The sequence below is a fragment of the Quercus robur genome, chromosome 5 (genome assembly GCF_932294415.1).
Source record: "Quercus robur chromosome 5, dhQueRobu3.1, whole genome shotgun sequence".
Classification (NCBI taxonomy): domain Eukaryota; kingdom Viridiplantae; phylum Streptophyta; class Magnoliopsida; order Fagales; family Fagaceae; genus Quercus; species Quercus robur.
This window is the reverse complement of record NC_065538.1, coordinates 87890694-87914324: the sequence shown is the minus strand read 5'-3', so window position 1 is coordinate 87914324 and position 23631 is coordinate 87890694. Positions and strand designations below refer to the sequence as shown.

Sequence of the window (23631 nt, the reverse complement as noted above, 5' to 3'; positions counted from 1 at the left end):
TCTAACCAATTTTATATTTTAAAAACAAGTCAAGACAGTTTAGTGAGCATACATTAACACATGTAAACCTTTGTGATGGCCAAATCACATTGTACCTGCACATGTATCAAAAATAGCAAAGAATATTGCGTGTTGTGTGTGAAAAATATCACAAGATTGCATAAGTGTATATATGTTATGACGATTTGAGATATGAGAAATTCACTTTAACTCACACACAATCATAACTACTTGATGGGGACTATCACCTTTGAGGTACATCCTATAACTTCCACATCTCCTAGAATACAAGCTTGCAATCATATTTAAAACATTTTTTTTATCTTTTTTTGCTTTTGATTTTTCTTTGCATATTTTTCTTTTAAGCATATCATGCATGGGTATATAAAAGAGAGAAAAGAAATACCCAATGATATTTGACATTCTAATTTTGCTATGCCTAAGCACACAAATGTCATTGACACTGCATTTTTGCTATGCCGAAGCATACAGGTGTCTTACTATGATTGGCGGGCAACAGTGGTGAGATGGTTTTTTATGCCTTTCTCTCAGGATTTTTCAGTCCTTCCCGTTAAAAAGAGTGATATGCGTGTTAAGTTTGAGAGACAACTTAATCATACTCATCACAAACACAACCCACAAAGCTCACTTGCTTAGTTGTGCATAGAGATGCTCATCTAAACTACAAATGATACAAAATTTAGAAGACTTTGTTTCAATGGTCATCCAAGATACACAAATACTAAAGTACACAAAACACACACCGTTTTTGTATTTTTTTTTCTAATTTTTCTTTTTTTTTTTTTTATAAAGAAAAACAAAACAACGCAAAAACTAAAAAATAACCAAACAAAAACATGATAAACAAACAAAGTATAAAAACTAGATTGACTCAAAACATGAAAGCAAAACACATAAATAATGCACACACAAAAACAAGAAGAGAGAGAGAAAAGTGACAGAATTACTTGGAGCCATTTTCCTTCCACACCTTGGAAGAACCTTTCTGTCTAGTAAACCCTTGAACCAGCGGTGAAGGGGAAGAATTAAAACCGTTCAAGTTCGAAAGGAACATGAGGGCTTTGAGAAGATCACTAAGAGGAGCGAGAGAGGATTGAAGCTGATTCTGGTTCCCAGATGCTATCATGTCATTGCTCTGTTGAGAGACAAGCCACTTGTAGCAATTTGGCCGAGTATGATCGGCAGCTCCACAATGATGACAAAGATGCTGCTTTTTTTGTTTAGGCTTTTAAGAGTTAGCCTTCTTAGCCCTAGGATTTTTAACATCTTTCTTCTCAAGCTTAGAGGGTGCTCCTAAGATAGATTTACCCTTATCTAAGTTCTCACTAGCTAATTCAGTTTTAATCTCATTGTTCTTAGTTTTAACATTATTAGCAGGAGGAACAAAAACAGCAGTACTAGAAGAAGCAGTATTAGAAGAAAAAAGTCCATACCCTAAACCTGTTCGATCTGAAGCAGATTTCTGAATGCTCAGCATCTCATCCAGCTTTGCGCTTGAAGTCCTCTCCAATTGAGCTTTGACTTGAAACAGTTCCGCTTCAAGCTTCTTGGTCTTCTCAGCCAAGAAATTGTTCTCAAATCTCAGTGCTCCAATAGTTTGATTGGCCTCATCAAACTTTGTGGAAAGCTCCTCACGGTCAAGTTCCACATCACTGAGCTTCTTGGTGGTTAGCCTATATAATTTCTCATGCTTCTCAGAAAGCTTATACAGCTTCTCATAGGCTGTATGGATGTCATCTTGATCATCCATCTTCTCAAGCTTAGATTCCACCAGTTCCTCTTCTTCAACCACATCTTCAACAATCCCATCAGTAGGATTGACCGTGGCTGTGAAGGCATTTAAGATTCTGTCATCCTCATCGTCGAAATCATCCTCAGGCTCAGTGTCACTCAAGGTAACAGTAAGTGCCTTGCTCTTCCTAATACTCTTGAGGTATGTAGGACACTCATGCTTCATGTTACCGAAACCTTGACGCCCAAAGCACTTAGGTCCTGGGGGAACAGTGTACTGACCACCTTCTTTAGTATCCTTCTTCCCTTTGTCTTGACCTTTAAACTGAGAAGAACTGGATTGCCTGCGGTCCTTGTCGAAGCCCTTTCCATTGGCGTTCTTCATAAACTTCTTGAACTGCCTGGTGATGTAGGACTTCATCTTAGAATCTTCATCATCAGAAGATTCATCTGTTTCACTGCTCTCGGCCTTCAGTGCCATACTCTTGCTTTTACCCGACTTGCCTATTCTTGTCAACCCTAACTCGTAGGTCTGCAAGTTTTCAACTAGCTCAATCAGAGGAATCTTGTCAATATCCTTTGATTCCTCTATTGCCATAATCTTGGCATGAAATCTCTCGGACAGAGATCTGAGCACTTTCCTCACAATCTTGGGTTCAGGAATGGTTTCCCCAAGATTGAAGGCTGAGTTCACTATGTCCTTTAGCTTGGCATAAAACTCATCGAAAGACTCATCCTCCTCCATCTTTATCTCTTCAAAGCTTGTAGTGAGCCTTTGAAACTTTGAGTCCTTGACAACCTTAGTACCCTCATAGGTTGTCTAGAGAATGGTCCAAGCCTCCTTGACAATTTCAGTGGAGGATATCTTCTTGAACTCCTCATTGGTGACAGCACTGACCAATGCATTTAAAGCTCTGCTGTTGAAGTTTGCCGCCTTAATCTTAGCAACATCCCAGTTGGCTGGCGCTTTTGTAGGCTTAGTCCAGCCTATCTCCATAGCTTGCCACACTTTCTCATTTAAAAACTACAAGAAAGCTCTCATGCGTACTTTCCAGTATGCATAGTTAGTGCCATCAAATAAAGGAGTATGATTAATGATTGTCCTCTATCCATGACAAATAGGGGTCAATGGATCAACACAACAAAGATTAAACCCTAATCAAAGTGTGTCCGCTCTTATACCACTTGATAGGCCACAAACTGAATGACCCCTTGTAATAGAAATTAATTAATTAATTAGCCAAATTATTAATTACTCAATTTATCATACAAACGCGTTGTAGCACAAATAAATCATCAATAAACTAATAATGCAGCGGAAAATAAATAACACGGTGATTTGTTTACGAATGGGGAAAACCTAACGGCAAAAACCCCACCAGGTGATTTTCAGGTTACTACTCTCGAAACTCCACTATTATCACAACAAGCGATTACAAGTAAAGAAATCCAAGTACCTTACCAACCTACAGTTGAACCCTTACCCCAATACCCAATTGAACTTGTTCTGTAGTGACAGTTCCCCTTTCTGATGCATGACTCCCAAGTACGTGACTAACCAATTTGATGCGCGGATCCCAGTACGCGACTTACTCCTTTGCACGAATCCCAGTACGTGACTAATTCCACAGCAACCCTTTGATTGTTGTAGTTGATTTGCAGCAGCTTCACATAGAAACACTAATAAGATCTTCAATATTTGTGCAAGAGACTTTGCTTGGTTACAGAACTCAAAGGCGTACAAGAAACGCAGCAAGAACTCTTTCTTCTGTAGAATAAGGTTTTGGGTTTCAAAAAGAAAACCTTATGAAGCTCTCTAGGGTTAGGTTTTTCTTTTTCCCACCTCCTTTAAATAGGAGCTTAATGGGCTCTCTTATTCCAAATAGGTTTACACAAACTTTGGGTTTTCCTAGTCCAATAAGGATTATACAAACCCATAAAAAAATAGCCTTTTAGAATAAAAACATTGCTGGCTATAATCTGAAAACCCATAAGCTCGATCAATCGAGGCATCTGTCGAGCTTTAATGAATCTCGACAGATCGAGCTTCTATCGAGCAGGTATCGAGACCTACAAATTACACTTTTCTTGAACAGTTCTTGAGTAGTCTTCATGTCTTCAATTTAACCACTTGTAATCATCATCTTGAACCTACTTAGATTTACCCAAATACAAGTAAAGTACGTTTTGTCAAAGGATATGTCAATTACATAAAAATATGTCCCCAACACAAACAAAGAATAACAAATGGATCAAAACCTAAAAGCCATAGATTCGATCAAAACCCAAAAGCCATAGATCCAAATGGCAAGAAGGTAATGGAGCTCTAGCTAGAACTCGCCAGATCCGGAACCAGTATCACTTTCTTGGAGCTTCAGATTACTGAGTCAAGGCCTTGGATCAACAATCCAATGATCAGAGAGGCTGAGAGAGTCAAGGCCTTGGATCAATGAAGACTCATCGAATCAACGATAGGAGAGGATGAGAGATTGGAAAGGCTGAAAGAGCCAAGGCCTTGGATCAACGAAGACTCAATAGTTAAGATGAGAGAAAGAGAGAGCTGTGATGAAATGAGAAAGAGAGAGTTGAGATGAGATGAGAGTCAGAGGTACAGAGAGGAGAGAGAAATAAATACTAAAATAATAAATAGAAGAGACACAGTAACCATACATATATGCACGGTTACTGCAATAGTGGTGCATATTTGCACACTTTTACACTGACTGATGTGGGCATTTTTTTGAGTAAAATGTGCAAAATGATGCACTTTTTGTATTATGCATGATTTTGCAAGATCAGCGGTTGCTCTAACATTAATAGCACCATTACAATTTACCATTCTCGTGTGTAAGTAAGTATTAGATACTAGTAATAATAATAAATACTACACTTTAACTTTAAATATATAAAAACAGATTAAAGATACATCTAAGAAAACAATTTTTGACAAACTGCTTATGGTTTTATTTGACAAATAATCTCTATGTACTCGATATAATTTTCTGCTAAAAGAAAACAGATATTGACATTTTTGTACATGTATGTGGAGGATCTTGGAAGTTGGAAGGTTTCTATAAATCGGCCTAAGACCATCGTGATAGCTAAAATCAATTCATGGGCTTGAAGTGAATACAATTTGAGGTGTTACAACATGTGATTGTGCAGTTTGCTAGCTTTGAGTTGCAATAGCTTTCCCAATTGCGCTAAAATGGATATAGCGTGGTGCAATACAAAACAACATCATTTCCATTTCCATAGATTTCATTTTACGGTTAAAATTTTACTATTTTTTTCCTAGATGTAACATTATATAGGATACTCTTTCATATTTATATATAATATTTAATTTGAAGCATAAAATGAATTCATTTCTAATGTAGAATAATTAGTACATGGACATAACATATCTAACCTAAGGTAAGGGAAGGAGAGATAGAGAGAGAGAGACAGACATATTGTGTGTAATCCTAACTAGTTCTAAAAAAAGGGCCACTCTTTACACAAAGAAACAGAAGTCATGCTCCAATTCCTACACATTGAAAACCAACTTCTTGTCCAAAATAAAAAATAAAAAGGCAAACAAAAAAATAAGTTGATATTTCATTGTGGGTCCATCTCCTGTTCTTCAACATTGGGAAGCCAAAAATATATGATCCGATCCCTGCAATATATTTGTACGTTTTCATTTGTGTTTTACATACCTCTAAAATTATCCCCATCATTGGTAACACTTGATATATATTCACTATCACCATCTCCCTCTTTTAACTCTTCAATCATTCGAACAACCTCATTAATATCTAACCTTCTCTCCACATCCTCCTCACAACAACTCAATCCAATCTTCAAAAGCTTTAAAATTTCACTTTTGCTGTTCTTTGCTCCCCCCATTTCTAAATCAAACACATCACTCACCAGCTTTTCCTTAATCATTGTGTTAACCCAACTCGCTAAATCCGCATTTCTATCATGAACATGTGTGAGATAGTTCTCTGGGAACTTGCCTGTTAAAATCTCCAATATTAATATTCCTAAACTCCATATGTCAGTCTTCTTTGTTATGCGGCCATGTTGTGCAAACTCGGGTGACTTGTAAGCCATCATGATCTGTTGAACAAGGTCAAGGCTGATAACTGGGGATAGAGCATAATCAGCTAGTATGGCATCCATGGACTCATCTAGAAGCACATTTGAAGATTTTAGGTGTCCATGGGGTATAATTAGGCTAGGGATGACATCATAGAGGTAAGCCAATCCCCGAGCTACACCTTTGATTATTCTCAAACGGGTTGGCCAATCAAGTGCTGGTTTGTCTTCATAATGATTGCCTAAACAAACAAAAGAATCCATGTAATTGATGTCACATCAACAACAACAACAACAACAACAAAAAAAAAAAATTATAAATTACCTTATAGTTTCCTGTTTAAAACTTGATATATTAGTTTATAAGGTTTATGTAATAAAAATTGTAGTAATAAACATCATGTAAAGCATGGAGAGATTTGATTTCAGAAAAGAAAAAAATTTGTAATAAGTAATTTAGTATTACAAAAAAAAGTGACTGCCAAATAATCACAATTGAGTAATTCGATTTTGATAAGAGAAGAAACCTACCATGAAGGACACTAGCTAAGCTACCATTCACAACAAAGTCAGAAATCAACAGCTTCTCTTCTTTCCTATAATAATAGGCCACAAGAGGCAGCAAGTTGGGATGACTCAAACTTCCCAGCCTTGTCATATGCTCATCAAACTCTTCTCTTCCCACAATGTTCATATGCTTGTACCTCTTTACAACCACGACTTGATCATTCATTATCATAGCCTTATATGAAGACCCAAATGTTGCACTCCCTAAAATCTCTGCTGAAGCTCTAAGCAGGTCTTCCAAATCAAACTTCTCTCTGTCATCCCTAACAAATGTCAACTTCCCATGTTCAGACTTCACCTTATGTTGTCCAGTGTTCACTGGTACTGTAGGTTCCACTGGTTCTGGTCCTTCTGAATAGGAAATATCAAACCAGTTTTTGTCGTGCAAGGTTGAGGTTCGTTCTAATGGTTTCGATTTCTTTTTAAAGTAGAATATGAAGAAAACTGCAATAATGACTGCTGCTACAAGAACTACCATTACCACAATAGCAGTGATTTTAAAAACTGACAACTTCTTCCCGCCTTTCTTGCATGATTCTAGAGGTGATCCACATAGGTTAGCATTGCCTGCATTTTTCTCAACAAAAAAAAAAATGAATCAGATTCCATAATGTTGCTAAGAAAAATTAGAGTAAATTATTCCAAACAAAAATAAATAAAGGTTATGTTTCACATATAAACAAGTATAACATGCATGGACATTCTTTGATAGGTGCTTTTAAGGCTCACACTCCACAATGGTAATCACCTATTGGTGTGCATTTACTTATCTACATGCTTGGAGGGCATTACAACCATAGGCAATAAGTCATCTATTATGGTAATGAATTGATTCCAAATGGAAAATTAACCAACATGAAATTAAAGTTAATGAACCCCAAGGGGACAATTTAGTGGTTTTAGATCTTGTGTAACGCATGAGATCCCAGAGGAAATTCTTCATGTAGTTATTTGGTATATATGAGATGGGAGAACTACACATACCAAGGACCACTTATATCCTCTTAAGAGTCCTAAACACCCACATTAGCACCCAAAAAAATAAATAAATAAATAAAAGTTAATGTATATAACTCTAAAATATAAATTACCTGAAAAAGAATTGGGATCCATATTGCTTAAGCTGGCAGGAATTTGGCCTTCCAAATTATTGTTAGACACATTAAACTTCCTCAAACTCTTCTGTAGAAAATCAGGTATTTGGCCTTCAAATTTGTTTCCATCAAGTGACAACACCAAAATTTTAGGCAAGGCAGCAAGGGATGAAGGAATTTTACCCGTAAACTCATTATTCGCCAATAAAACTTTCTTCAAAGATTTCATACCGACAAAGGCATCATCCGGAATCTCTCCATTGAAATGATTAAACGATAAGTACACCGATCTTAATGCAGTAAGTTTGTTGAAACTAGGCATTGAACCAGCAAAGGTGTTGTTCATGAAGCTTAACGTCCTCAAATATTGCGAAGAAACAAGTGCATCAATATCTATGTTACCCATTAGTCCCATGTTTTCAAGCTGCAAACCCCGAACATGTCCCTTGTGACATTTAATACCAATCCAGTTTCCTCTATTCTCATTACAAGGGTTTACATTAGGATCCCAATTGTTGATAGCTTTTGTATTTGCTAACGACTCCTTGAACGTTAAAAGGATCTCCTTGTCTGATACCCCAAAGGATGTCATTACCATGCAAGATTGCATGACAATAAAGATGAAGAACAAGAATGTTGATCTTGTCGGTGCGCGCATAAGCCTAGCCAAGCGCGCACCCATCAACATGGTTGTAGCCTGAAGATGGTGCTAATGAATTGAAGGCGGGTTTTTGATTGCATGAGACCCTCTTTTTCTTTCCCTGTTTCTTGTTTCTTGTTTTTTTTGTTTTTTGTTTATTTTTTTGGTTTTTGTTTTAATTATTTATTTATTTCCTACTGTTTCTTTCTTACTTGTGGTAGGTGTGAAATTCCAAAAACAACAAATGGTGCTAAGGAAAATGAACGGCTTAGGATAATAAACTAAAGGTAGGTGAAATTTTGGCAAGGTTTTTGGTTAATTTTGCTTGACAGCCTTGGGATGTTAATTTTGTGTTAAGAGGTTGTGATTGGGGCTGGGAGAGATCTAAGGAAGGCCTTTGAATTTTGATATCGTTACAAAAATGTTCGAATATTTTTCTCCTTTTTTCCATTTTTTTTAATTTCTCTAATAATAGGTAACTATGTAAAAATAGGTTTTCTTTACATAATAAATACGATAGAATTAAAACTTATGGTGTTCAAGTAATAATGATTGCTAGCTCTTGTCATCAAGTTAAAATATCAATTGGTTTTTTTGTATATGTGGGATTTGAGTCCCAAATGATCACTCACATACCTTTGAATCTAATTAACTATGTAGAAATAGGTTTTTTGTTTTGATAAATATGATCAAAATTTAAACTTATAGTGTCCATGTAATGATGATTGCTAGCTCTTATCGCCAGGCTAAAATATCAATTGGTTTTTTGTTTACACTGGATTTAAGTCTCAAATGCTTTTCTAGTGAGCTAACAGAAATCCAAAATTAGAAATTTCAGCATTGATCACAATGTGTGTGTGTGTATATATATATAGTTTAAATTACACCTAGTATAACTCCACAAAAGTTACACCTCTTTTTTCTTCTCAAAAAAAAAGTTACAACTCTTTTAGAGATAGGCTTATATGATTCTTTTACTTATACTTTAACATTTACGCCATTTATACTATGCGTGCGTTTAGACTAACGTTGTTTTACCAATTTTATCCTAAAGAATTGATTGGATGATGCCAAAAGTATTGTAATTCAATACTAATAGCTTCTCAAAAAAAAAAAAAAAAAAAATACTAGTAGAATATTCTCATTTATTTTGAGTACTAGTAGAATATTCTCATTTATCGAATTAATTTTTTTATTTTTTATTTTAAGGACGTTAATTTTATTAAGCAGATACTGGTCGAATACAAAGACATTATTATAAATGAATATCTAGTGGAATGGACAATTCAACAACTTTACAAATCATGATTTTTTTTTTTCCTTTTTACTTTTTGATAGATTAATTAAGTCAAATTATATGCAATATCATGGAAACACAAACAAATCACCAAATAATTTAGAGTGCAACAAAAAGTAAATTTGACACAATGATTTGTTGACTAATCAAAATCACAAAACAAAAATCATACCGGGTGATTTTCAAGTCATCGCTCCTATGAATTACTAATCAAAATCAAGAGTTTACAAGTACAAGGAATTTTACCCCAACCCTGACTTGTCACAAAGTACCTACCTACAATAGAATCCTTAATTATGCCAATCCCCAATTGATTTTGTAGAGACTTCTTCTTTGCATGGATCTCAATACGTACTAACTCCCAGCACCTGGAAGCTTGTTGTTGGATGCAAATTAAGTTCTTCAATACACTTGAAGAGAAGGAAGTACTTGTTCATAAAACCCTAAGGCGCATAAAAACGAAGTAGTTTCACAATAAGTGTATAGATTCTCTATATGAGTCTCTGTCTATGATGACAGTTATAAAATAATCTTTTTATCTCATCTAGAAGTTCAATAAACAAAACTCTAGAAGTCTAAGTCATCATGGCCGAAAAACAAATCTAGAATTTCTAGATCAAGTAGTGTCGAGCTTGTATCGAGGTTCATTAAATATCGATAGAAGCTTTTATCAAGCTTGTGTCGAGGTTCACTATTTTCAGTTTTTTACATTTGTTTCTTTGTGCAGTTTTCATGTCTTCAATAATACCATTTTTCTTGTTTGTAAAACAAACTTCATGATATTATATAATCCACTTAAAAGTAAAACTACCCAAATTCAAGGTAAAGTACATTTTGTCAAAGAATGTGCCAACTAATGAAAAATATGACCCTAACACTATTACATATTATATTATTAAAACTGATTAAATCTCCAAAAATTAATGACATTATATACCATACAGAATATGCACCACACAAAAGCCGCATGAAGAACTGTCTACAAATTGTTTTAGAATAAGATTATAGAAAATCTGAACAAATTGCTGGGATTATCACCTCAAATATGTATATAAAAAAATAAAAATAAAAAAGTCAAAAACTTAATTAATTACTTGTTAGGTGGTAATGACTATGATCACTAATTAAGCCCGTTAGAAGTAGTTAGGAAAGGAAGGGTTGAAACAAGGTCGGTCAAAGCAAATTGTGTTTGGAGTTGAAAAGTTTATTGACTACTACCAAATGCAAGTATCAACAACAGCTATAGATCGAACATGAAAAAAAAATCAAAACACGTTACATATGTAGTAACAGTAGCAGCAAGTCCACAAAAAATACAAAATGTCAATTAAGTACGCAAGCAGTAAGAATTTTGAAAATATTAAAACTCTCACGTGTCCTTCTCATGGCACACCAAAATATAACAAACTATGAGAGATGTGCTGTACAAACTAACAAAGTCATATAGGTAGTCAGATTGTTCAAACATGCTTTCAATTAGGCTAACAGCTGTACTTTTAGTCCAATGATGCTGGGGCGCAGCCATGTTTTTTTTTTTTTTTTTTTTAGTAGAGAGTATTGATATTCCAACTTATTAGCCAGATTATTCTACATACGCTGTAAGCCTCCTAATAAACAGATAGTTTGGTGAATTAAACATGAAACTTTTAAATTTATGTCACGTCACAGTTTCTTAAACTAATGAGTCCAGCACCGGGATATCCCGTAGACAGCCTCCACCCCCATACTGCCGATATGACACAAAATTAGAACATCCCATAAAGTCCAGACCTTGTTCCTGTTTCAGGACTGAAGAAAATATTACTAATGCAATTAAAAGAAAATAAAAATTATAAAAATGTGTTCCATGGTCGTACGTCGACCTAAGGTTCCACTTCCAAGTTCCATGTCTAGTCATGAATAATTTATGTGTGACACGAAGTATTCAATGTGAAAATGAGTTGTACTATATATAAATTTCCAACTTTCCCTTTTTTTTCTTTCCGGGTTTCAAATTTCAAACCAAATAGAAGAAATTACGTGCAGACATGCTTTTCCATGGCTCCCCCTTGGACCTTAAGTGAATATCTCAGCAAGAAATTGAAAAGTAGCATAACACATGTATCTAGGAAAATATCTATATCTCCCCACACATCTCTCCTCTCTATATCTCTCTCTCTTTCTCTCATATTTAGTGGCACACACAAAATATAGCAAGAAAAGTGTTAAAATGGCTAGGATAGATATGTTGGTTAAGCTATTCATGGGGTTTGTGTATGTAAATGTAATTCTTGGCTACGTTGAGAGCTCTTACTCTGGTGTGACCGGCTATCACGTTGCAATACGCCGTATGGCTTTGTTTAAGGCTGCACATATCATCCGCAATGGAGCCCCTCAACCTCAGAGCTACTCATCACCACTGGTAATTAATTCCCAAGATTTTCTTCTTTTCTTTTTTAGATTGGTATCATAGGATTAGATTAAGACACCGATATATTTATTTGGTATAAGTAAGATTTTATTACAAGTTGTTCATATTTATTATATTCGATGTTAAGAAATTTTATCAGTTGAATTAATTAGAACCCAACCATGATTTTTTTTTTCTTTTTTAACTTATGAATATTGTCGATGTATATTAGGACCACGATTTCAAGTAGCATTCCAATTAAAGTTGTGAATATAACACTACTTTCTCTTAATTTGCTTGTGAATTTTGGCAAAACATTGATATGGTACTAATATGATGGTTGTGATTTGTGAACTTATTGTGATGTAGGTAGTATCAAGATCACGTGTTCTTCACGTGACCGATTATGGTGCTGATCCTACAGGAAGATTGGATAGCACTGAGGCACTTGAGCAAGCTATTTCTGATGCCTTTGGATCTCCAGTTGATGCCCACTTGATGGAGGGTATTGCTGATCTTGGAGGCACTGAGATTCATCTTGATGGAGGGACATACAAGATCAGCCGTCCATTACGATTACCAAAAACAAGTGGCGGTAACTTCATGGTACACAATCTATAACACTTAATTTTATTTTTCTAACTTTGGTTATCTAAATTAAGGTTCATATTACAGTACACATATTTTTTTTTAATAAATCAATTGTATTTTGTTCATGTAATTTTCTAATTATGTTTCACTTGGGATATGTTATGGTATGACAGATTCATGGAGGATCACTTCACGCATCCGACAATTTCCCGACGGATCGCCATCTGATCGAGTTGTGGCCATCCTCGGCTTCTTTATCGTATGAATATATTACACTCAAGGACCTTATGATAAACTCCAATTTTAGAGGGGGTGGTATTTCCATAATTAATTCACTAAGAACCATCATAGACAATTGTTACATTTCACATTTCACCACAAATGGTATACTAATCCAAGATGGGCATGAGACCTACATTAGAAATTCTTTCATTGGTCAACACATTAACATCGGTGGTGACCACCGTGAGAAGGACTTTTCCGGCATCGGAATTAACATCATGGGCAATGACAATGCGGTCACAGATGTGGTCATTTTCTCAGCATCAATAGGAGTTATGGTATCAGGGCAGGCCAATGTGCTCACTGGGGTACATTGTTATAACAAGGCCACTGCATTAGGTGGGACTGGCATTTATGTTAAGGCACCCGGTTTGACCCAAACCCGAATTATGAATTGTTACTTTGATTTCACTGGTATTGTGGCTGAGGATCCGGTCCAGCTCCACATAACCGGGTCATTCTTCCTTGGGAATGCCTTTGTTTTGATCAAGTCCTTAGCAGGAGTTGTGTGTGGTGTGAACATTGTTGATAACATGTTCTCTGGTGATTATACAGGGGTTGAAATTGTTCAATTAGAGCAATCAAATGTGCCATTCACAAATATTGATCAAGTAATTGTTGATCGAAACAATGTCCGGGGCATGGTACTCAAATCAACGGTAGCAAGAGGTTCAGTATCGAGTAATGGGACGACATGGACCGTCGATTTTTCAAGGGTCCTATTGTTCCCTAACCTAATAAAAAATGTGCAATACACATTGCATGCAGGTGCTACATTTCCTAATCATGTGTTACGGAATATATCGAAGAATTGTGTCACGGTCGAGTCGAACGTGCCTGTATCGGCAACATTGCATGTATCAGTGGATCAAAGCATGGTTGGGTACATATGATATGCGACATGGATCTAATTGATCATGTTTTTTTTTTTTTTTAATTTATTCTTGTTTTTTTCTTGATAGTTGACACAAATGTATGTATATGATGGACATTAAAGCATATACAACAATAATATTATGTGTAAATTTCTCTATGTCTGCCTAAATTGGCGGGTTAAACACTGTTGTTTAATTGTGAGAGTCAAATACTCAAATTATGACTTGGAAATTTCAAGATTTGACCATTTTGCTTTTGGGGCTCCATCTTTCTTGGGTTTTCAATCTCAAGACTCAAGTTGTCAATCTGCTATCAAACTTTAACCCCACTAGAAAGAAATCCAGCTGCCTTTCTAGGACGAGGGTTGATTATTTGCTTGACTATGACGAGAATTGCCTGACCTCTACATAATAATGATAGAAAATTTTCCTTTTCAAAAATTAGAGCGTCTTGAAGATTAATTTGGTCAGATTTGTTGAATTAAACTACGCGCTCTTCAACAATTAACGTTAGGGAAAAAGTTAAAACAAAAAACAGAAATTAGAAACTCAAAGGGGGTGTTTAGAGTGATGAATGATTAAAAAAAAAAATCCAAACAAGCCCTAAGATATCGTTTCTCCAAAAAAAAAAATCTAAGATATCATATCTGAATAAGTTTTTGGTCATGAATTGAAAGTTAACGGCCCATTTTGAACTCCAATTTTAGCTAATTAATTGAAAGAAAAATCTAGAACCATTCATTATTATTGAATTACCAAACACAACAATTTTCACAATAATTGAGTTGATAAATTATTATTGGTTTTTATTTAAGCTCGTCATTGTAACCATTTTTCTTTATTTACAACTAATGACTAGTCGTCTTAATAATTGTGAAATTTTTTGTGACTCAAGAATTATTGAGATATATCATATATCAATGTCTTTTTTAACTCAAGAAATTTTTTGACTAGAATAAGAGATGTTTAGAGAAAAAATTAGGTGTGCGGAAGAAAATGTAATTTTTTTTCCCTTTTAACTCTCTCTAGTTTCTTTGGTTATGACTTATGACAATAATGAAAAAGTCTATAGTTTCTATTTCTCTCTTCTTCTTCTTCTTTTTTTATTTTATATTATGGTCTCTACGTAACTTTAGAATTAATGTTTTAAAAATAAAATTGTACTTTTTTTTTTTTTGGGTAAACTGGATGTATTAAACACAAAGCTAGAAAACAACAACGCTGCTATTACAGCACCTAGAATACAGAGTTCCTAAGGCATCAAGCCTGATTTGTTCCAAAATACAAACAGGGAGCAAATCAAAAGAAACAAAATTAGAGAGCATCCCAGCACCCATTCTTGCCAAAGCGCCCACACAACAATTAGCCTCCCTAAAGCAGTGTTGAATCTTGTGATGGGGAATCCTGCTGAGAAGGTGCCTACAATCATCAACCAGATGGGATAAATTTTACTTAAAACCATAAGTATAGCTAGCCATGTTAACTTGATGGCTAGAAGGGAATGTGTAATATTGAAATCATATTTATTTTCCACAACAGTCTGTAACCATTGGGCTTGGAACTTGGAAGTTTAGGGGGAGAGGAGAGTAGGGATAGAAGGGGAGAAGGAAAGGAGGTATAGCTAGCCATGTTAACATGGGTGGCTAGAAGGGAATGTGTAATGTTGAAATCATATTTATTTTTCACAACAGTCTGAAACCATTGGATTTGGAAGTTTTAGGGGGAGAGGAGAGTAGAAATAGAAGGGGAGAAGGAGAGGAGAAAAGAGGGATAATTTGACAATTTTTTTTTTTTTAATATATAAGAGAATCCATCCTTTTCAAATTGCCCTAATATTGGGGATTAAACATGAGGGGTTTGGAGAGTTGTTCAGCAAAAAAAAAAAAAAAGAATCAAACCACTCTAAACCCCTCTTCTAGTCTCCCTCTCCCTTCATCCAACCAAACCATAAATTAATTTAATTCCATAATACATACAACAAAGTAGATCTTAATTTAAGTAAGTTTTATATAATTTTAGACTTCCATGGGAAAAAATTTGAGGATTAAAATGCAATTTTGGTATCTCAAATTTGGGCTATTTGTATCTTTGAGGGTTGTTTGGTAGAGATGATGGAAAGTGAGAGGATATAAAAGTAAAAGGAAAGAAATTATTAGTGTTTTCCTCAATATGCTTTTAGTTAAAGGGATGAAAAAGTAAAAAAATAGATAATAAATATACATTTTCTTTGAAGTGATAATTTGATGTGAATTACTATTATACTCATGCTCCTATTATATGAGAAACAAAATTTTATTATTTTTGACAATATAAAAAATTTAATAAGGAGATGGTGTAAAAACCTCTTTTTTCACTATCTAGCAACATCATTATCTTTCACACGTAAAAATGCTATCACCACATACAGAAATCCCTCTTAAAATTTGTATTTACTTAAATACAAAACAAAAGAGATTTGAAAACCCAAGAACCAATTTATAGAGAAAAAAAAGCATATTGGAGAAAGTGAGAGATAAAAGGAGAATACCAATAGGCCAACCCAATTTTAAAGAAAGGGTTCAAGTAGGTGGCCAACCCAATTTAGAAGCTGCTTTGGCCTTTGATGTAGCTGCTTGCAGCACTTAAGTTTTATCAATGTTATGCAGTAATATTCCCAATAAAAAATAAAAATAAATAAAAAAGGTGGCCACGCACGATGGCCGGTGGTCAATTCACCAACAAACCGGCGTGGCTACCCATTTTGGGCCCTTTCTTAGAAATCAAGTCAGTTTGCCGGTCTTCTCTTTCTCTCTCTCTTCAAATCAAGTATTTGGATTCTCAAATCTGAAATCTCTTTTTTTTTTTTATTAGGAAAATATATATTAATCTTAAAAATTAGCGATGTTTCAATTTATTTATATATATATAATTTAATACCATCGCAATAATGTATTTAAATAAAGAAAATAAGAAAAACAGTGCATATTGATGCACCTTCATCATTCAACTAAAGTATCAAATAGGCAGCAAGAACAGTGAGAGAGTATGCTCTAATTCTCTTTGATTGATTGATTTTGGACTTAACTTCAATTCAATGCACTATGACCAAAAATGGCAACATGTGACTCAAAATGGACCCATGTCATCATTTTAACAAATTAAGTGCATTGAAGCACTAGACTCAATGTCTACTTGATTGATACTATATAAACTTTATTTTTTATAAGAGCATCTCCAACCAATTTTGTCATCTCATCCTATTTTACCATCCCAAAAAGTTACTTTATCAATTATACCATACCATTTTACAATACACCCAACATCCCATATTTTATTTTTTCATCCTACATATTAAAATAATATAAATTACACAATAAAAATAATATGAAAAATCTCTCTCTCTTCTCTCTTCATCTCTGTTCTTCGTCTCTCTGTTTTTCCACCTCTCATCCACCCACCACCAACCCAAACCCAAAACAACCACCCACCAATACACGCCTACAACTTGAAAAAAGTCTTGATTTTTTTTTTCTCTTCACTGCCAATTCAGCCATACTCACAAAAAAAGAAAGTGCAGAGATAAAATTCAGCCACCATCCATATCAAACCCATACCCAATTCAGCCATACCCACCTCTTCCTTTAGCCATCAATCACAACAACAACAACCAAAAAAAAAAAAACACTTGCGCACACACACACACAACCCAGATCGCAACCCACTTCAGCGGCACTTTTTGACACCAGACTCTTCACTTCAACGCCTGCAAACTCGCGTTCATCGCTTTCCTCCTATTCACCGCGTTGTTCATCGTCACACTATCCAACAGCGTCATCACAGAGAGATCGACTCGTGTCATGGAGAGATCAACTTGTGTCACTCCAAGCATCAGCAATCTGCACGGACTCAACGACGACGACGGACCAAAATCCACAATGTCTGGTTTTTGGACCTTGCATCGGAGACGGACCGAAAGTGTGATAGAGAAGAGGGAGAAAGAGAGGAAAGTGTGAGAGACAAAGAGAGAGATGAGAGATGAGAGAGAAAAAATTTGAAATAAAATATTAATATTTTTTTGGCATAGTGCTACAGTGCCATCTTACATGTAAGATGGCACTGTAGCACTATGCTACAAAATTTTACACTTTCCCACTTTTAGCCTTCCAGCTGCTGAGCATATTTTGGGCCTAAATGCCAAATGTACCTTACATTTGGCATTTGGCCCTCCAACTACAGATACTCTAAGAGCATCAACATTGGGGCTTCTATATGCCAAATGTTAGGAACATTTGGCATTTAAGCCCCAAAACTACTCAACAATGGGAAGGCCATATGCTAAATGCCAATTCCAAATTTGGGATTTAGCTACAGTACCATCTCAAATGTAAGATGGTACTGTAGCTAAATGTTATAAAAAAAAATAATATTTTAATACTCTCATTTCTCTCTCCTCTCTCATTTATCCCGGTAAACTCCTCTCTCCTCTCTCATTTTTTCTGTTTCTTTTCTCTCTCTTTCTTCCTGATCTCTCTTCTTCAACGGAATGGAGGCAACGGCGTGGAGGCTTGATCAGAAAAGCTGTGGTGGAGGCGTGGAGGTCGTGGGTTTCCGGCGTGAGGGTCGAATTTGGGTGGCGATTGGGTGGCGTTTGGGTGGTGTTTGGCGTTTGGGTCGAAGATGATGATGATGATGAAGAGCAAGGCCAAGACGATGCGGTCGTCGACGGTGATGTGGAAGAGGAGGAGTGGACGGTCGCGGAGGAAGTAGAGGAAAGACCAGGCGACGAAGATGGCGAGGAAGACGATCATGGAGATCGGGTGCCAGAGGAGGCTGAGGAAGAGGATGAGGAGCGCGATGAACGTGTAGTTCACGCGGAAGTGACCGAGGTTGCGCTTGAAGCGAGCGGTGGCTTCGCCGAGTGTGTCAGGGCGCGTGAAGGAGGAGAATGGGTGGACGAGCGACCCTCTCTCTCTCGCCATCGCTGCCGGTGAGAACAGATGGGTTTGGGTTTGGGTTTTGCGAGAACAGATGGGTTTGATTTTTGATTTTGGTTTTGATTTGGATTTGGCTGTGCTGTGTTGCCATTGGATTGTGTTTTTTTTTTTTTTTTTTTTTTTTGGTTCAGCTACTGGGTTTGTGGTTATGGCTAGTGGGCCGACGGTGGAGGTGGTGGAAGTAGTTGTGGCTGGTGGGTCGACGGTGGGGTGGGTGTCTATGGCTCCGTCGGAATGGGTTTTGGGTCAGTGGGTGGCAGGGTGGGCTTGCTGCCTGGGTTTTTTTTTTTTTTTTTTTTTTGGGTGTTGACGGTAAATTATGGGTTGTTGTTGGTGGTGGTGGTGGCGGTGGCGGTGTCAGGTGTGTAGTGCGTCGGTGGTGGTGATTGTGGTTTTTTTGGGTCAGTGGGTGGCAGGGTGGGTTTGCTGCCCAGGTTTTTTTTTTTTTTTTTTTTTTTTTTTGGTTGTTGACGGTAAATTATGAGTTGGGTCTGGTGGTGGCAGTGGCGGTGTCAGGTGTGTAGTGCGTCGGTGGTGGGTTGTGGTGGCTCTGGGGCTGAGGATCGGTTTGGATGGCGTTTGTGGCTGGCGTTTCTGGGGTATTGGGTATTGGGTTGAAGCAGCAGTTGGTTGAAGAGGTTATTTGGGTATTGGGTTTTTGTTTTTATTTGGGTTTAAGGATATATTATTTTATTATGTAAAAATATTATTTTAATGAGTAGAATAGGAAAATAAAAGTTGGGATGTTGGGTGTATTGTAAAATGGTATTGTATAATTGATAAAGTAGGTTTTTGGGATGGTAAAATAAGATGGGATTTAGAATCCGGATGTGGATGCTCTAAGGGTCCTGTTAATGTATGCTATCTCATTTATTTTTAAAAAGCATTTTATGAGAAATTTGAAAAACTATTAAAGAATTTAGTAACTTTTTCGTTTTTTCATAATACTTTACTTGTGTATACCCCTTTTATAATACGAAAAAAGAGCATAATGGAAAATGTCAAGTTGTTATGTAGACCTTTTTTTTTTTTTTTTATCAAGTTGTCAGAGAAGAACTACGTCTACAATATTTTTACAATATTTTCACAACAAATTATGGTGGTTAGTTGTTATTGGTTCAAGTTTGAACCTAACACTAAGATTACTTTTTTGCCGCAATAATAATAACCAGTAATAATCTGCCGTTTAGAATTTGTTGTGAAAATATTGTGAACATATCATTTCTATTTCTCTTTTAAGTAAAACTCATTTTGTTGTCTCGGTTTAGTTGGAAGATCTTCCTTTAGCTTTTGGTGTTGTCTTGTGCTGGTGTTGTAACTTGTAACTTAAAGACTTATATTTAAATAAAAGAAAAACATTTTACTCAAAAAAAAATCATTCAGCAAACCGAAAAAAACAATCATTCATTTGAATGGTTACAGCCTCTTCCCTTTCTGTTAATGAGGCTCTTCTGTTTCTTGTCATCGCCTCTATACAAAACTGTACCTTTTTCTTCATTTACTACTGTTGTGCCAAACCAAACAACACCCACAAGGTGGAAAACCTTTTCCCACATTTTCCAACAATGCTCACACCAACGAGCTCTGAGTCCAGGCAAACAAGCCCATGCTCGCATGATTGTAACTGGGTTTCAGCCCACTGTCTTTGTTACCAACTGTTTAATGCAGATGTATGTGAAATGCGGTAGCTTGGAATATGCTGACCATGTGTTTGATAGAATGTGTCAACGAGACATAGTGTCTTGGAACACTGTGATTTTCGGGTATGTGGGATGTGGGAAGATGGGGTTTGCACAGTCAGTTTTTGACTCAATGCCTGAGAGGGATGTGGTGTCATGGAATTCGCTGATTTCAGGGTACTTGCAGAACGATGATTATTGTGAAGCTGTTGATGTTTTTGTTAATATGCTGAAAATGGGAACAGTGTTTGATCATACTACGTTGGCTGTTGTTTTAAAAGCATGTTCTTTAATGGAAGACGTTGACTTGGGTATTCAGATACATGGAAATGCAGTGCAGAGAGGTTTCAATAACGATGTGGTAACAGGAAGTGCTCTTGTTGATATGTATGCTAAATGTAAGAAATTAGATGACTCTATTCGGGTTTTCCACGAAATGCCTGAAAAGAATTGGGTTTCTTGGAGCGCTGTTATTGCGGGTTGTGTTCAGAATGATCAGTTCATTAAGGGCTTAGAACTGTTCAAGAAGATGCAGATGGCAGGAGCAATTGTTAGTCAATCTATTTATGCTAGTGTTTTCAGGTCCTGTGCAGGCTTATCTGCATTTAGGTTAGGCATGCAGTTGCACGGACATGCTTTAAAGGCCAACTTTGGATCTGATGTCATTGTGGGAACTGCCACTCTAGATATGTATGCAAAATGTGACAGCATGCCTGACGCTCAAAAGGTATTTAACTCATTGACAAACCGTAGTTTGCAATCTTACAATGCCATTATTGTTGGGTATACTCGAAGTGATCAAGGTTTTAGAGCTCTGGAGCTATTTCTGCTTTTACATAAATCTGGCCTTGGTTTTGATGAAATAAGTCTATCTGGTGCATTTAAGGCATGTGCAGTGATCAAAAGCCACTTGGAGGGACTTCAACTACATGGATTAGCAGTCAAGAGTAGTTTGAGGTCAAATATTTGTGTGGCAAATGCCATGTTGGACATGTATGGTAAATGTGGATCTCTGTTTGAAGCTTGTTTTGTGTTTGATGAGATGGGAAGAAGAGATGCTGTATCTTGGAATGCAATTATTGCAGCTCATGAGCAAAATGAAAACAGAGAGGAAACACTTTCACTATATCTTTCGATGCTTCGATCAAGAATGGAACCTGATGATTTCACCTATGGCAGTGTTTTAAAAGCTTGTGCAAGTCAGCAAGCTTTAAACTGTGGCATGGAGATCCATAACAGAATTATCAAATCTGGAATGGGGTTGAATGTGTTTGTTGCAAGTGCCCTTGTGGATATGTACTGCAAGTGTGGTATGATGGAAGAGGCAGAAAAGATCCATGACAGAACAGAAGAGCCTACTATGGTTTCATGGAATGCCATAATTTCTGGATTTTCACTACAATATCAAAGTGAGAGTGCTCAGAGATTTTTCTCTCAGATGTTAGAGAGGGGTGTAAACCCCGATAACTTCACTTATGCAACAGTTATTGATACCTGTGCTAATTTGGCTACCATTGGACTTGGGAAGCAAATCCATGCTCAAACTATTAAGCTGCAATTGCAGTCAGACGTGTATATAACCAGCACTCTTGTTGATATGTACTCAAAATGTGGAGTCATGCAAGACTCCCAACTAATGTTTATGAAAGCACTTAGGCGAGATCCCGTGACATGGAATGCCATGATCTGTGGCTATGCTTACTATGGTCTTGGAGAAGAGGCCCTAACAACTTTTGAGAATATGCAGCTTGAAAATGTGAAACCAAACCATACCACTTTTGTTTCAGTTCTCCGTGCCTGTGGGCACATTGGGCATGTTGAGAAGGGGTTGCGATACTTCCATTCTATGCTAAGCGACTATGGTTTAGATCCTCATTTGGAGCATTATTCATGTATGGTGGATATATTAGGCAGGTCTGGCAAAGTTAATGAGGCTTTGAAGCTTATTCAAGAGATGCCTTTTGAAGCTGATGATATTATATGGAGAAATCTTCTTAGTATTTGCATGATGCATGGGAATGTAGAGGTGGCAGAAAAAGCAGCCAATTCTCTCCTGCACTTAGACCCTCAAGACTCTTCTGCTTATATCCTTCTATCAAATATCTATGCTCATGCAGGTATGTGGGGTGAAGTTTCAGAGATGAGAAAAATAATGAAGTACAATAAGTTGAAAAAGGAACCGGGTTGCAGTTGGATTGAGGTAAAAGATGAGGTTCACACCTTTCTTGTGTGTGACAAGGCTCATCCTAGATGCAAAGATATATATGAGAAGCTTGGTGTGCTAATTAATGAGATGAAGTGGGATGGGTATGTTCCAGATATTGATTTTGTGCTTGATGAGGGAATTGAAGAACTTGATGAGCAAGAAGAGCTTAGATCTTGCGTGTATATTATGTAGTTTTACAACCACAGGACAAACATGAGTTTTGTCAATTAGTTGGCGATGATGGAAATTCAGAATTATTCAGGAACAGATACAAAAGAGTTGGACACAAGTCCAGCAGCTCATTCAGCAATACCTGGAGTTCTGTAATTTAATTGGTTTGGGGGAAGACCACACAACTTGTGACATTGCACTGGGATTTGTCTTATATAATTTGAGAGTTCTTAAGAATTTTGAGATCATTGTCGCCATGTTTAAGAAGAAATGGTAAAAACTGGGGTTATAAGGATGACATGAGGCTGAGGTTGACTGATGGTGATGTGAGGGAAAAGGGTAAAATGGGAAGTATCACTAGTGATGGGAGGCCTGCTGGTGTAGGTCTTGCCAACGGAGCTCGCAAGGAAGAGGTGAGGCAGTCTTTAGTATTGCAGGTGAGGGGAGAGAGAATAAAATAAATGAGTAACCCTTCGATGCTTCAGAATTGGCTAGGTGAAACCAAGAGTTTTTCTTCACCTGAGGAAGCTAAATCCTTTTGCTTGGATACCATTGAAGAGGAGATCTCTATATTGGAAAAGGAGCTCCCAGTAGCTCATCAATGTATAATTTATTGCCATAGTGATTTTCAATATAGTAACATAACGATTGATGAAGAAACTAATTCTATAACCATCAGTGTAATTTTATTTTTCTTTTTGCTGGTTATCTAAATTTTCCTTTGCAGAACTGGAATCTCTAGGTGATAAAGCCATGTTTTGAATTTTCTCATAAAACGTGTATTGTCATGACATGACGAGGATGTACAATTGTTTGGTATTCCCTGAGGAATGCAACATATAGGAGATTCGAATACTTTACCTGTTGATCACTTCATGCCTGTACAGTACATATTGTTCCGAAAATTTGTTGATTTGTGCTAGATTGAATAAGAGCTTTTATTAAATAATAAGAGCTTTCATGTGCCTTCTAATTTTGAACTCTGCGTTTCTTTTCTTATTTTGTGTGTGTGATAGAGAGAGAGAGAGG

At 36.4% G+C, this 23631-nt stretch overlaps 4 protein-coding genes across 4 annotated transcripts; 2 read left to right on the top strand and 2 right to left on the bottom strand.

Annotated features, from left to right (window-relative positions):
- Nucleotides 1–5185: 5185 nt before the first annotated feature.
- LOC126729208 (pollen receptor-like kinase 4) lies at nucleotides 5186–8187 on the bottom strand. Its single transcript, XM_050434885.1, has 3 exons — nucleotides 7497–8187; nucleotides 6370–6972; nucleotides 5186–6080 (listed from the first exon to the last, which is right to left on the bottom strand). The coding sequence occupies exons 1-3, from the start codon at nucleotides 8185–8187 to the stop codon at nucleotides 5446–5448; spliced, it is 1929 nt and encodes a 642-aa protein (XP_050290842.1). The 3' UTR covers nucleotides 5186–5445.
- A 3248-nt stretch (nucleotides 8188–11435) lies between these two features.
- LOC126727626 (polygalacturonase QRT3-like) lies at nucleotides 11436–13805 on the top strand. Its single transcript, XM_050433435.1, has 3 exons — nucleotides 11436–11837; nucleotides 12195–12431; nucleotides 12590–13805. The coding sequence occupies exons 1-3, from the start codon at nucleotides 11535–11537 to the stop codon at nucleotides 13589–13591; spliced, it is 1542 nt and encodes a 513-aa protein (XP_050289392.1). The 5' UTR covers nucleotides 11436–11534; the 3' UTR covers nucleotides 13592–13805.
- A 4257-nt stretch (nucleotides 13806–18062) lies between these two features.
- On the bottom strand, nucleotides 18063–18597 carry LOC126727625 (PRA1 family protein F3-like). The gene has a single exon (XM_050433434.1). It carries the CDS (start codon nucleotides 18529–18531, stop codon nucleotides 18088–18090), a length of 444 nt encoding a protein of 147 aa, XP_050289391.1. The 5' UTR covers nucleotides 18532–18597; the 3' UTR covers nucleotides 18063–18087.
- Nucleotides 18598–19866: 1269 nt separating this feature from the next.
- LOC126727622 (pentatricopeptide repeat-containing protein At3g02330, mitochondrial) lies at nucleotides 19867–23457 on the top strand. The gene has a single exon (XM_050433432.1). It carries the CDS (start codon nucleotides 19987–19989, stop codon nucleotides 22621–22623), a length of 2637 nt encoding a protein of 878 aa, XP_050289389.1. The 5' UTR covers nucleotides 19867–19986; the 3' UTR covers nucleotides 22624–23457.
- Nucleotides 23458–23631: the final 174 nt, after the last annotated feature.

Excerpts from the sequence above, each read along its gene's own strand:
- LOC126729208 (XM_050434885.1), bottom strand. The coding sequence starts at position 8,187 with ATGTTGATGGGTGCGCGCTTGGCTAGGCTTATGCGCGCACCGACAAGA. Across the intron at positions 6,973-7,496 it reads GGATCCCAATTCTTTTTCAG|GCAATGCTAACCTATGTGGA; the intron begins GTAATTTATATT and ends AGAAAAATGCAG. Across the intron at positions 6,081-6,369 it reads CTTAGCTAGTGTCCTTCATG|GCAATCATTATGAAGACAAA; the intron begins GTAGGTTTCTTC and ends TTGTTTGTTTAG.
- LOC126727626 (XM_050433435.1), top strand. The coding sequence starts at position 11,535 with ATGTATCTAGGAAAATATCTATATCTCCCCACACATCTCTCCTCTCTA. Across the intron at positions 11,838-12,194 it reads AGAGCTACTCATCACCACTG|GTAGTATCAAGATCACGTGT; the intron begins GTAATTAATTCC and ends ATTGTGATGTAG. Across the intron at positions 12,432-12,589 it reads CAAGTGGCGGTAACTTCATG|ATTCATGGAGGATCACTTCA; the intron begins GTACACAATCTA and ends ATGGTATGACAG.
- LOC126727625 (XM_050433434.1), bottom strand. The coding sequence starts at position 18,531 with ATGGCGAGAGAGAGAGGGTCGCTCGTCCACCCATTCTCCTCCTTCACG.
- LOC126727622 (XM_050433432.1), top strand. The coding sequence starts at position 19,987 with ATGAGGCTCTTCTGTTTCTTGTCATCGCCTCTATACAAAACTGTACCT.